Raw genomic sequence first — 14,555 nt, 5'->3', positions numbered from 1 at the left:
AGGATAATACACACAGTGATGTCACAACACAAGGATAATACACACAGTGATATCACAACACAAGGATAATACACAGTGATGTCACAACACAAGGATAATACACACAGTGATGTCATAACACAAGGATAATACACACAGTGATGTCATAACACAAGGATAATACACACAGTGATGTCACAACATAAGGATAATACACACAGTGATATCACAACACAAGGATAATACACAGTGATGTCACAGTACAAGGATAATACACACAGTGATGTCACAACACAAGGATAATACACAGTGATGTCACAGTACAATGATAGTACACACAGTGATGTCACAACATAAGGATAATACACACAGTGATATCACAACACAAGGATAATACACAGTGATGTCACAGTACAAGGATAATAAACACAGTGATGTCACAACACAAGGATAATACACACATTGATGTCACAGCACAAGGATAAAACACACAGTGATGTCACAACACAAGGATAATACAGACAGTGATGTCACAGTCAGTACACAGTACATAAATCATATACAGCAAAGTCACAACGATACACAGTATTGTCGCAGTATAATGATAATGTAAAAATGGCACAGTATTACAATGATGTCATAATTAGTGATGAAAGGACTCATGGATGTTCGGGTTTGCTGGGTTCAGCCAGACTTTAAAAAACAAGCTTTGTTCGGGACTCAGACTTGACTCTGGACACCGAACCCCATATAAGTCAATGGAGACCCAAATTTGTGTGCTGTAAAATTACTGTAAAATGGTCATTGTAAGGGCTATATGACTGGAAAATTTAGCAAAACGGGGGCAATTGTCCTACAAATAAATGTGGATAAGTAATCACTAAAAAATAAAAACAACAAAAAAAAAGATGTAGCTTCCACCTATTTTTGAGAACTAGCGCAAGTAAAGCAGAGAACTGCAGGCTGTAACCCTCAGCTGTCAGCATTACCTTGGCTGGTTATCAAAAAAAGAGGGGTTTCTAAGCCCCCAGCTATGTATTTATCTTGCCTGTGTATCAAAATAAGAGGGATTGCATGCGGCTTTTTTTAAAAATTATTTAAATAAATAATTTTAAAAAATCAACATGTGGTCCCCCCAATTTTGATATTCAGCCATGATAAAGCCAACTGCTGGGGGATGGTATTCTCAGGATGGGGAGAACCTATGGTTATTGGGCCCCATCAGCCAAAAACTAGCAGCCTGCAGCTTCCCAGCATTGTCGCATCCATAAGATGCGACAATCCTGGAACTTTACATGTCTCATCCCGATTGCCCCGGTGCGGTAGCAATCAGTGTAATTAGGTGTTAATGACAGCTCACAGCTGCTACTAAGTCCTAGATTAGTAATGGGAGGCATCTATGAGGCACCCCCATTACTAGTCTGTATGTGAAAAAAAATATAAAACACAAAAAAATCCATTATTTGAAATAAAAAAAAACAAAAAACACACCTTCTTTCTTTCCTTTATTAACCCCCAAAACACCCAGTACTGACGTAATTTCTGGCATTATAACACAGTTTTGATGTGGGGTTTTTTGACAAGAGATCCAGATTTGATGCAGGGATATGGTGTATAAATTTCAGCACCAAGTCTGCATCTCTTGGCAAAAAAATGAACAAAAACTGTTTTGACACCATTTTGGTGTGATTTTCTCCTAGGAGGTGGAATTTTAGTTCAGAAATTTGGTGCAGACATTTCAGCACCAAATTTGCACCTTTTGTCAGAAAACTGCGGTTTTCTGCCTGGAGATGCAGGTCTGTGAACTCAGTGACCTCACCTGAGATGAGGTCACAGAATTTAATGAGATCACCTGAAGTCAGTTTACCTGTGGTCAAAGCTGGGATACCAAGGAAATCTCCAGTAAAGACCACAGATAAACAGAGTGATATCAAGGCTCATCGCTGCTGCTCAGTCTCTGTTTGAAGCCTACAGTATCTGGTCATGCTCTGTGCCTTCAGTATGTTTGTAGCAGAGCTGGAATCATTGTGGGACCTCATGTGGATAACATCGGAACTGGGTGATTTGGGGATTAATAAATGAGAGAAAGAGGGTGGGTTTTTTGCATTTTATTTCAAATAAAGGATTTTTTTGGTGTTGGTGTTTATTTGTCCTCACTTACAGATTAGTAATGGGAGGTCTCATAGGCACCTTCCATTAGTAATCTAAGGCTTAGTGGCATCTGTGAGCTGTCATTAACCCCTTATTACCCCGATTGCCACCGCACGGGGTCAATCGGGATGAACCATGTAAAGTTCTAAAGGATGCGACAATCCTGGGTGGCTGTGACAATCCTGGGTGGCTGCAGACTGCTATTTGTAGGCTGGGAGGGCCAATAACCATGGGTCTCCACAGCCTGAGAATACTAGCCCCCAGCTGTCGGCTTTATCATGGGGGTGGACCACATGCCAATTTTTTAAATTTATTTATTTAAATATTTTTGTTTTAAAAAAAGCTGCATGCGGTCCCTCTTATTTTGATATACAGCCAACATAAGCATACGGCTGGGGGCTGCAGCCTGTAGCCATATGCTTTATCTGGGCTGTGTGTCATAACATTCGGGGACCCTACGCCAATTTTTTCTATTTATTATTTTTACACCACAATAGAGATGCAGACAGCGTGTGTGCTTCCAAGCAATCACACACGCTGTCACACAGGGTGGTTACGCGGTTTGAGTGCAACCAACCAGAGATGCCGGGACTGCTGAGGGAGGGGGAAACAGGGAATATGTATGCGAGTAATGAATGGACCCAGAAGTAGTGTTACGACCATGTGAGAGACTCGTTAAGTATAACACCCTTGTTCTAATCCCCCTAGCCCTTTCTGCCACTGTTTTAAAGTACAATGTTCTGGTACTCATAGACTTTTATGGGGATCGGCGTTTGGGCAGATATTCAGGATTAATTCAGTCCCAAACTGGGTTTGTTTGGGTTTTTTTTATATCTGGTTGAACTCGCCGATCCCGAATATCTGCGGATTCGCTCATCACTAATTACTGATACTTCAGTAACTATAGAAACATCTAACTATTAGATCTAAAATATAAAAACACTGAAACAGAAAACTCAAAACTTTTGGCTATGACTGAACGTTGGTGAAGTTGTTGGTTTGTGTCCCGGATTTTAGCTCATTTACAACAATGTAAACCTACAAGTATAATAATTACTTCTGCGCTATACAATAACTCCGCAGCAGCTTGTATGGCAATTGTTCAGCATTCGGTGGGAATTTTCCTCTATTTCAGCAGCAGTCGTGATGTATCTGCTTTGTGTTCGCTCTGAACTGTATGCCGCATATTGATATATGTACTATAATATCTCGTCACTTCATTGTTCTTTTTGATCATTCTGGAGAATACAGATCGCAACGAACTCCCAGCAGGTGCAAAGTATTGATTCATGTGGGTCATTATACAAAGACTATTCTAAGGCCGGAGAAATAAAAGCTCTATTGTGCTCTTACCAGTAAAGATGATATAATTCTCGGAGTCGGCTAATGGCAGAATTCATGGTTTAATTAAGGACACATTCGTTCTCCATGGACAGGAGCAATACAAGCTCTAACTGCGATGTGAAGCTTCCTATTCTGTAGATTTTGTAGCATTATATTTCTTACTAATATGAGAAATGTTGTTACCTGCAGGGATCTGGATAAGATTGATGAATTGATGCGGGACATCAATGAACAACAGGACGTAGCGCAGGAAATTTCGGATGCCATTTCTCGCCCCGTTAGTTTCGGAGATGAGTTTGATGAGGTAATTGCTGGTGATAAACTTCAGGATTTGTGTCTTTCTGTTGGGGGAATTCTTTTATACTTTTATAGTAGATCAAATAAACCTGTATTTAAAATTGTTATTTCTCTCAAATTATGTCTTTGGTTTTTTTTTTTACAAATAATCATACATTTAATGCAACACAAAAATTATTCATTCAATTTTCCTGGAATTTACTGAAATAAGAACTCTACATTAGTGGGAAATAGCTGTATTTATATATTCAATGCTGCTATTGACTTCAAGGGGAGCGGTATAAAGATGTATCTAGAGGTCCACCAGATGACAACTGATGGCAGCTAGAATTTTATCACTGAATGGCATGAGGAGAAGGAGCTCTTCTAGCAGTAATAATGTCATTTTTACTTTTTTCATCACTATGGGCTGGCGGAAAACCGGGGCTCCTAAACTGTCCCTCAAGCTGGGGGATCCTATGCTAGCCCTATCCTCAGGGATAGTCCTGATGGTGGAGAGGCCTGAGTCTCCTTCCTAGCCTTGCTCCAGACTACAGTATTCCTGAGCCGATTGCCTCTCCCTCGCCCCTCAGGGCTCTGTTTTGTACCATTTTTGCACATACGTTTTCTGCAGGCGGGCATCCAGATGTAGTCAACTATGTTCAGGTGTTCGTCTGCAGAAAACGTATATGTGCAAAAATGGTACAAAACAGAGCACACGCTAACGTAGTGTGCTCCATTACAGTCAATGACCCTGTCGGCGAATGCGTCCGAAACACGTTTTGCAGGGCGGGGGAGGGGTGGTTCGGACGGATGCCCCGACGGGACCTGTGAACGTAACGCAAAACGCAGTGTGAAAGGAGCCTAATACAGCTGCATTAAAAATTCCATACCCTTCCCCGACTACACTATTATTGATTTTTTTTTCCTACTTCCTCTCTGATGATGCTTCATTTGAGAATAACAGTGCATGCTGAGATACTTAAATGAAGCATTATCAGAGGCTCTGTCCCTCTCTGAAACGAAGCATCATCAGTGACGCCTTTTCAGTGGCTGGTCTGTTCCCTGCATGCTTTTATTGTGGGGTTTGCACAGTGACAGCATGCTGTATGTTGCCAATTCATATCAGTATAGATAGCCAGCAACACAGAGCAGTGCACACTGTTAGTCCCCAGTGTCAGACTGCATAGCAGTGTTTAGAAACCAGCACCGTCCCCGGGAGGGGTGCTGGTCTCTGCATGCTGCTGGTTACTGTGACACTGTGCACTGACAGTGCGCAAGGACCAGACCGCACAGCAAATCGCACAATGACAGTGCACAGGGACCAGAATAGCAGCTGAAATAGCTATATACATACAGAAATTAGTTGACCAGTGTGCACCAATATTGGGAATATGTAGAAGAGACCTGGGATCACATTTCGGTTGAGACAAGCTTGAATCTGATCGAGAGCATGTCCAGAAGGATTCAGGCAGTGTTGAAAACAAAAAGATGTACTGTATTTACAAAATAATAACTATTAAAATTTAGATTTTAGGAGCAAAGCAGTAACAATGCAGTGACTTGATAAAACCATGCATAACTAATCATATGCTAAATAGCTGCAAGTCAAATTTATGTATGAGATAGCCAAGATGATTGACTATATAATGAAGGTAGTCTCATGCTCAAAGATGTAGTAAATGGGGAGATATGGAGCCAGAAAGTAAAAAGTCCAAAACATTGTTACCCTTTTGCTCATCAGTGTAACATAACCCTGCTTTACTCTTTTCCACAACTTTATCCTTGACATGACATGTCTGGTGTGTTCCTTAGTTTTCATGATGTTGTTTGATCCCTAATGTTCTGAAACAAACCTCTGAGGTCTTCACAGAACAACTAGTTATACTGAGAATAAATTACAGGAGAACTCAATTTACTAATTAGATGATGTCTGGAGGTAATTAATTGCTAATTAATTTAGGGGTATATGACTACAGGGGGTTGAATTTAAATGTATGTCACAATTTTCAGATTTATATTTGTAAAATATTTAGAAAAACATGTATAATTTCCTTTACACTTCCCAAATTCTTGCTACTTAGCGTTGGTATATCACAAATTCCAATAAAAGACATTTAAGTTTGTAGGCGTAATGTGAAAAAATGTGCAAATGTTCACAGGGTATGAATACTTTTGCAAGGCACAACATTTAAAAAAAATTGACATTTAGTAAGAGGCAATGAGCTTTTTGTACTGGATAGTTACAATTTACATACAGAGGAGCTGATTATAGAATCATTAGTTCCATAATTTCTGACAATTAAAGGGGTTGTCCTAACTTAACTGTTTCTCCAAAGAAGGCCAATCTAATGACTGACACCCCTGACAATCATCTGAGCAGCCAGCTACACATTTCCCCTACAGTAACAACTGTTGGAAACAGAGTGCCAGGACTGACCATTTGGCTAAAGGTGCGGACCCTAAGTGCCCATTATTTTCAGGCAAACAACCTGATTCTACTTGGGGAAATCTGGTCATTTATTAGTAAATCAGAAAGTAGGGTGACAGACAAAGTTTATTGGCACTGCAGGTACTGTGATTGATAAGGAACAGGGACTATAAGGTAGGTCTTATAACAGGCACTTGTTATGGACATGATTATATGAAGATACCCAAAAATAACAGTACTCAAAATGGCGCTTACACTGTGTATCCCACCTATATCTGCACTCAGACATTATAAGTCATTATAGGACTTTCCTGTGATGCAAAGATGATTCAGCTTATAAGGCCTAGGACACACGGCAAGAAAAACAGAGCCAGTGGATGCGATAAAAAATCACATTCTACTCGGACCAATATTACTCTTTGGGCCCACTCCCATGAGAGATTATTTTCTCAGCGCTAATCGGACCGAAAAAACAGTCGCAGCATGCTGCGGGTGGAATGCGATCTTGTTTCACTCGCACCCATTCAAGTCTATGGGGAGAAACATTGCACTGCACTCGCGTTACACTGGTGTAACGCGAGTGCAGTACAAGAATCTCAATAGGTAGATAAATCCTTCCTTCCCCTCCGCAGTGCTGGCCTTCTTCTCCGCAGCTGTGCTCTGATCGCAGGATCAGACCACAGTTGCATGACCCTGGCATGACACTCGGCTCTGCTGTGCTGTGAGCGTGAGCCGAGTGTCATGCGAGGACACGCAGTAATCCCCGTGTGGCCTCAGCCTCATAGAATATATCTGTATAAGTTTCTTCACTGCAGTTTTGACCAATAGTGAAAGAATATGCAGCCTTGGATTGCATCCAAGAAACTATAAATATTTCAAGTTCCTCAATAAACTCAGTCCTGTTCCTCTTTGATCAAAAAGCATTTTGGTCTCTCTGGATATATCAGACTCATAATTTGGAATATGGGCAATTAGGATGGTATGTGCATGATGAATGTGCACGGCTATATCACTATTATAGGTTCCTCTCCATTATTACCTGTGGAACAGACGACTTTCAGTCTAGTTCTGCATAGGGAATATTCTTATGATTGTCCACCAGAGCTGAAGAGCTCTTCTCAGATATTGGCAGACGTATGGTGAGCGGCACATTTGTAAAGAAGTCACCTATATACAGATTACGTAACTATTTATATGAGATGTTAGATAATTACATTGTGTTGCAAAATGTTCCAGATTGGTTAGTTATGCAAACCATCTGTATTATGTAATGTGACCTCAAGATTATTCATGACTCTTGCAGGATGAGTTGATGGCGGAATTGGAAGAACTGGAACAAACAGATCTGAATAAACATTTGGCCAATGTTACGTTACCAAGTGTGCCATCCTCAAAACTGCCATCCAGACAAGGTAACAGCTTGTTGCTCATAAGACCTCCATTGCCATTTACACCGTGTGCAGAATTATTCTGCAATTTGTATTTTTGATGTGTGATTTTATTATTGAACAACTACAGTGCAGTCGGTCAATCCAAAGGGTTAATAAACCTGAATATTTAGAAAAGTTAAAGTGAGGTTTTGTCTGTTCTAGGAGAATATCTAAGTGCGTAGAATTATTGGACAACCATTAGTGTACAGCGAAATGGAATGCATAAATTACAATTGTTTGTTTTTCATGTGTTAAAATAAGAATAATAACCAAAAAACACAAAATGTACAAAAATACATGTCTGACATTTCAAAAAATATCAGTGACCACTTCAGCCGGCCATTCTTTTGGAAAACAGTCATAATCCTTCCACCCATGGAGTCTGTCAGTTTCTTAATTTGTTGACAATCAACAGTTTGGGCAGCATCAACCACAGCCTCCCGGACATTGCTCAGAGGGGTGAATGTTGCCCTTCTTTGTATACTTTAATACATTTTAAGGGGTTTACAATAACAGGGGAGGGGGTAATTGAAGTTTTTAAAATGCATTCTTAAAAATATTGTTGAAATAACAAAGAAGGGGAAGAGGAAGGGAAGAAAGGGTAGGCTAAAAGTGGATGGGAAGGGGTATTGGAGGGGAAGTGGGAATGGAAGGAGTTAGGGAATATAAAGGGGGAGGAGAAAGGGAAGAAGGAAGACGTTGAGGCAATTCGTTAAGTTTCAAAGTCAAGCAAGATTATAAACTCATATTCATTTAGCACAGTATATAAACACATTCGGAAATAACATATTACATTTATATTATTTAGATAATGTCAAGGAAATAAGTAAAAACAAGGTTTGGCATGTTGCCCTTCTTTGTAAAGTTCCTATTTAAGAAGAAGCCAAAATAGGGTTTAGGTGAGGTGAAGAAGGGTTCATATCATTTATTCATCTATAAAGCCTTTACTGGCAGCCAAGGAGTGGAGACTTCAATGCATGTGTAGGGCGGCACGGGGCAGCGTTAGTTGTGCGTGAGGCAGTTATCTATAGTGCCCCGACACGTAACATGAAAGTGGGAGCCCTGGTTGGGTGTGTGTACCTATGCTAAGGAGGCAATATGCCTTTGCAGGCCGCATGCTGGTCAGGACCAAGTGTTGCAAAAATCAGGAAGGTAGACTACCAGTTTTTTACAAAGTCGTTTACTAAACAGCCATTTGATGATAACTATGCATAGATAGCTGGTACACAACTTCGACACAGAGCATCTCTATACACAGTCTAGTTTCTTCTTAGCTTCACTTGTTCCTGCCTCCATTAGTCTCTCTTCCTTCACCACCACTAAGCTTAGTACAACAGTGTAGTTAGTCAAAGTCATTTTCTCCACCCTCGGCTCCACATCCAATTTTTCCTTCAAAAAGAACTGGTTTGCTGGGTACTATCTTCATCTCTCGTTTCTGTACCATGCTGGCCTGTTACCTTAATGAGTTATAAAATCGGGGCTGTACTACTGAACGTCGTCTCCGAAGACCCGTCTCCAGCCGTTCACTCTGCATCTCGGTCAACTTTTTCTTGTTCTCTCCTCAGGATCTCGCTATACTCTGTCTCGGTCTCCGCTCAGTCTAGGTACACCCACATCATGCGACTCTGCTCACCAGTCAGACCTTAGGTCCGTCGTTGTTGCATGCTGAGCCCTATCTGCCCTCCTGACAAGGAACCATCACTATTCTCTCACTCTAGCCAATACTACTATTGGCTAGACGCAAACATCAACTCTATCTCACCCTGTGGTCAAACAATACACTCTTCAACATTATTAATGCATGTCATAGTTCACATTACAACAACAATAACACTGGTGTGTACAAAAGGGAACAATAGCAGTATGTCCATCTTCTTACACATTGTCCTGCATAAAAAAATGTTTTTTTAAAGATGCAGACTTTGTCCTGTACCATTGCTTGAAAAAATTGTCTTCTAAAAACTGGAAGCAAATTTGACAGTTGATTTTGATTCCATCTACAACCCACAAAGGTCCAACCAGTTAATCTTTAACCCCTTCACCATAGGGTTATTTTCTGGGTTTTTTTTTTTTTTTTTTTTTCGTTTTTGTTTCTCCTTGCTTCTCTTTCAATAGCCTTAACTTACGATAGGTCTTGGAAGAGTCACAAGTCAAGCTCACTAACAGATTGACTGTTAAATCATTCTACAGTCTGCTATGTTCTGTGATACATAGAGGATGTACACTCCCTGACAGAAGTTCTGTCGCTTATCCATGTTACGTAAATAAAAGCTTATAACCTGACTTTAAATTCATCCATTGGTTTCATAAATTACTCTTTTGAAAGCTGAAACCCTCCCAAATTTGGTTTAGGTTATGAAAATAAAGTTGCTGCAAAGCTGAAATATTGATCATTTAATGAACACAGAAAGGACAGATTTTTGCAAGACAAAAGTTTTGTCGGCTTATCATATAATGCACCCAATCCTAGTTTTCATCCTAGTTTACATACAATTTATTAATGAAGTCATCAGAAATAGCAAAGAATGCAGTCTTACATGCCTCCCAGAGTTCATCTAGATTCTTTGGTTTTGTCTTCCAAACTTGCTCTTTCATCCTACCCCAAACATGCTCAATGATGTTCATGTCTGGGGACTGGGCTGGCCAGTCCTTGAGCACCTTGATCTTCTTTTCCAGGAGGAACTTTGTTGTATGGATGGCTGTGTGACACCCTGGCCTATCAGGTCATCACAGGGTATTGTGCAATCTGCCCTTCTGTGCAATATCCACCTCCTCCTTGGTTACGGGTCCCTAACCATTGGTGTTGCCAAAATCAGCTAATCAAAATCCTAGGAACACTCTGCACCACACCCACCAGACACATCAGTGGACGGCCTGAGTGGAAGAGGGTCGCCCACGTGGGGGGTTGATTAAGGGGAGGTCAGGAGTCAGTCAGAGTAAGGGAGAGTGTAGTGTTGGAGGTGAAAGTGAGAGGAGGTCAGGAGCTGGGCTCCTTGGAACTACTAGGTAGCAGACGTTGGTCTGAGCCTGGTAGGAGCTGGACCCCCGGTCACAGGGGATCGTGACAAGGGGCATGGTATTGTCGTGGAGGACAGCCGGCGGCCTTGTACCATCATCGGGCTGGGACCAGGGCACGATGGGGTATGTGGACCCTAGGTGAGGGAGTAGCTTCAGGCAACCTGACAATTCGCCTACGAGAATGGAGCCTTCAAGATCCACTCTCCACCCGCTCCAAAATCGGGGTACTAGCGCAACGAGAGAGATAGGACTTTCCACAAATACAGTCCAAGAAATCCCAAGCGTGAACACTGAGAGCAAGCTCCTTCAGTTAGCCACACTGGGGAGCGGGACTCGACTAGTTTCAAGCTACAGGGACCAACTAAAAGGAAACAAGGTGCCAAGGGAAAGGTCACAGATCAACAGGCAACACCAGCAGAAACGGGACCCAATCGTGCTCCCCCTCAGCGACAGTGGTGTCCAGAACTTTGGTTTACTAAAGTTGTCGGTGTCAGCGTTATTGGACTGAGTGAGTATGCAAGGGACCCTTACCTCCCCAACGGCACATCCCTGTCACCATCACCGAGTCCCGGGGCATTCCCCCTACCCGTGGAGGGGTTTAAACACCTGGCTGCCCACTCCATCGCCACTGGGTACTCCCAGCTGCAGCGGTGGTACTCCACCTTACCACACACCACGGGTGGCATCACAAACTCTAAATATAATCCCCCTTCATTCGAGTGGCCGCGAGACCCCCCTCTGGGTCCGGACGACCCTCGAGCCACCGCGGATCCGGATCCGAGCAGCTTGGCTGCTGACACGGGGGCGGCACAGATGTATGAGATGGAGCACCATCCTGCTGCAGAATTTGACCCCTTTTATGATTGGGAATGTAAGAGGTAGCTAATACTTGATATTTTAGGCTATTGATATTGCCTTCCACCTTGCAAATGTTTCGCACACCCCCATACTGACTGTAACCCCAGACCATGATCTTTCCACCACCAAACTTAACTGTTTTCTTAATCCATACTGGCTCCAGTAGGTCTCCTGCAGTATTTGTAGCTGCTGTGGTGTAATTCAGCTGAAGATTCATCAGAGAAATCCACTTCTGCCACTTTTCCAGCGTCCATCTGTTTAGCAGGCTGTGGGACTTGGCAAATTCCACACGGTTTTTTAATTGCCTTTTGTTTAGTGCTGGCTTCTGGGCACTGATTTGATCATGGAGACCATTTCGAGACAGAATCCTACAAACTGTTCTAGTTAACACAGGGACTTGAGGTGACCAGGCCTGTTGGAGCTCTGCTGCAGTGGAAGAGAGGCTGGCTTTGGATTTTCTAACCAACAAACGTTCGTCCTGAGCAGTTTTCTTGCGGGGTCTGCCGGACCTGGGCTTGTCAAAAACATCTCCAGTCTCTTCAAATCTTTTTTTAATTCTTTGTACTTGACGCTGAAACACATTCAAGGTGCCAGCCACCTCTGCAGTGGATCTGGTCTTCAGCCTCCTGATAATCAAGGCTTTGGTCGCAGGGTCGATTTTTGGCATGTTGTCAGAGGTCAAGTTGCAGTTCAACTGAAGGTCTGGGGTGCTGGGTTTCTTTTTATACACACCCACTAATTAACTGATAATTTAGTGAGCACAGGTGAGGCTGTAAACTAGGATTGGGTGCATTATATGTAAAGGCGACGAAACATTTGTCTTGCCAAAATCTGACCTTTCTGTGTTCATTAAATGATCAATATTTCAGCTTTGCAGCAACTTTATTTTCATAACCTAAACCAAATTTGGGAGGGTTTCAGCTTTCAAAAGAGTAATTTATAAAACCAATGGATGGATTTAAAGTCAGGTTATAAGCTTTTATCTACATAACATGGATAATCGACAGAACTTCTATCAGGGACTGTAGAAGTCAAACAACCCAAAATTCTTAATGAAATATGTGCCCAAATGTGTCCACATACTTTAACATGAGGGAGAACATTACATTGCAAAGCTGATCTTCTAACAAGTACGAGGTTTGATTATTCATATAGGGTTAAAAAGTGTTTTTTTCATCAATATGACTGACATTCACATACTTAGAATTTTTCTGTTAACAACTATTTACTTTTTCTGTGCTAGCTGCATCAACAAGGAAGAGGGTGGAAGATGATGATGACATGCAGATGCTGGCGGCCTGGGCTAACTAATCAGGAACTATTCAAGCCACTAATCCCCAACCAGTGGATCGGGAGCCAAATCTTATCCCCAAACCTCCTGTATTTGACTCCCCAATTGGAAACAGGTGCTAAAAACTATTGTGGTTCAAAGGCATTGCCAGCATTAATGAAAGCTGGCATCAGGTCAGCACCAAATGACTAGAAGTCTCCCGACTAAGAACTATGTGAATTGGCTTCTGAATTCTGATGAGATTTTTGGCGATTATCACTACACCACGGACTGGCAAACTGGAAGTTACACCAACAAAGCATTGATGCCGCATGGATTTTATTTACACTGGTCCTTTTTTTTTTATTCATTATTTCATTAGTTCTTATCAGTAGCTGGATGTAAATATGTAATACATGTATTTGAGAACTGTTCTAATGTGGCCCAGTAAAAGGTTGGGGACCTATACAGAGGTGTACATATGTGCAAACGGTATGATAGACATTGCCCATACCTACAGTGTATGTGTGATGTTCTACTGCAGCTCAGGGATAGCAAATGTGAGCCCTGCTCCGCCATGAAATGTGTGTGTGTGTGTAATATATATATATATATATATATATATATATATATATATATATATATATATATATATATATATATATATAGCTGAATATGGACACATTTATTTTCTTATGGGAAGGAAGCCTAGCATTATAGATGTTGTATAATAGTGAAGTCTGTATTCTACATGTTGCATTTGGGGTTATCTGCTCTCTATTATGTGCTGGACCTAATAAAATACTGTCATGCTTCAGTTTGTACCTACAATATGCTTCATATAAGTACGTTATGTTATCCTGTAGGGCAGTTTCTATTCTGTGACTTTAACCTTTCCCAAAACTGCAACTCCCAGCATGCAATCTGTGAGTTCGACAACTTTTTTTTTTTTTTAAGATTATCCTAGTAGTGCTGAACTGCTCTGCAGTTCCAGGATAAAATACATAATATATATATTTTATAAAATTTAAATTGATTTTTCTGATTTGGTAATAGGAAATCATTTGTCCATGTGCCATTCCTCAAGTGACCACCAGATGGCATTACCCTCATTGGTTTTGCACATACAGAACACATTTGTTTTTACAAATTAATAATATCATTATAAGATGGCACAATAGCACGGTGAGTATAAACAAGAATAACACAAATCGGCCAAGTGCTCTTGATTGGATATGAATAGAGGGTCCTAAAACCTAAACACTTTCTACTGGAACTACGGTGTATATAATCCTATTCTAGTCCAACCAGATACCGGCTATGTCTTCACATAATGCTCACTTGGTGGTATTGCTTCTCTTTCCATCCTTGGGCAGTTTCACTGTCTTAGAGTAAGCATCGACAAGACACAAAGTGGACTTCAAATTCACCTTTATACCCGTTATGTCTCAGAATGACTCTAAATAAATAAATATATATATATTCATTTAATTAGAGTAATTCTGAGACATAACGGGTATAAAGGTGAATTTATATATATAATTTATATATATATATATGCACATGTAATTTATGTATATACTGTATATATATATACCAGTATATATACAGTATATGTGTGTGTATATACTGTATAAACATATACAAGATGGATCCTTGCTCCCGTATGGTTATTCCCAGATCTATGAACATATAATAGAGATGCTGACCAGTCTGATCTAGAGTAATATCTAACCACATATGCAATTAGCTAGTATTTCCACAAATTACATTAACATCACCAATGCATATATACTAT

The 14,555-nt window shown here is 40.9% G+C and overlaps 1 protein-coding gene across 1 annotated transcript in view; it reads left to right on the top strand.

Moving 5' to 3' along the window:
• Positions 1-13,588, top strand: part of CHMP4C (charged multivesicular body protein 4C) — a 70,292-nt gene extending 56,704 nt beyond the window's left edge. Inside the window, exons 3-5 of the mRNA XM_075316288.1 lie at positions 3,664-3,778; positions 7,485-7,593; positions 12,731-13,588. Coding sequence (XP_075172403.1) covers positions 3,664-3,778; positions 7,485-7,593; positions 12,731-12,798 — 292 coding nt within the window. The 3' untranslated portion in view covers positions 12,799-13,588. The remainder of the gene's footprint in view (positions 1-3,663; positions 3,779-7,484; positions 7,594-12,730) is intronic.
• Positions 13,589-14,555: the final 967 nt, after the last annotated feature.

This window comes from Anomaloglossus baeobatrachus, chromosome 6 (assembly GCF_048569485.1).
Source record: "Anomaloglossus baeobatrachus isolate aAnoBae1 chromosome 6, aAnoBae1.hap1, whole genome shotgun sequence".
NCBI lineage: Eukaryota > Metazoa > Chordata > Amphibia > Anura > Aromobatidae > Anomaloglossus > Anomaloglossus baeobatrachus.
The sequence above is the reverse complement of the archived record's forward strand: the minus strand, read 5'-3'. Positions and strand labels throughout refer to the sequence as shown.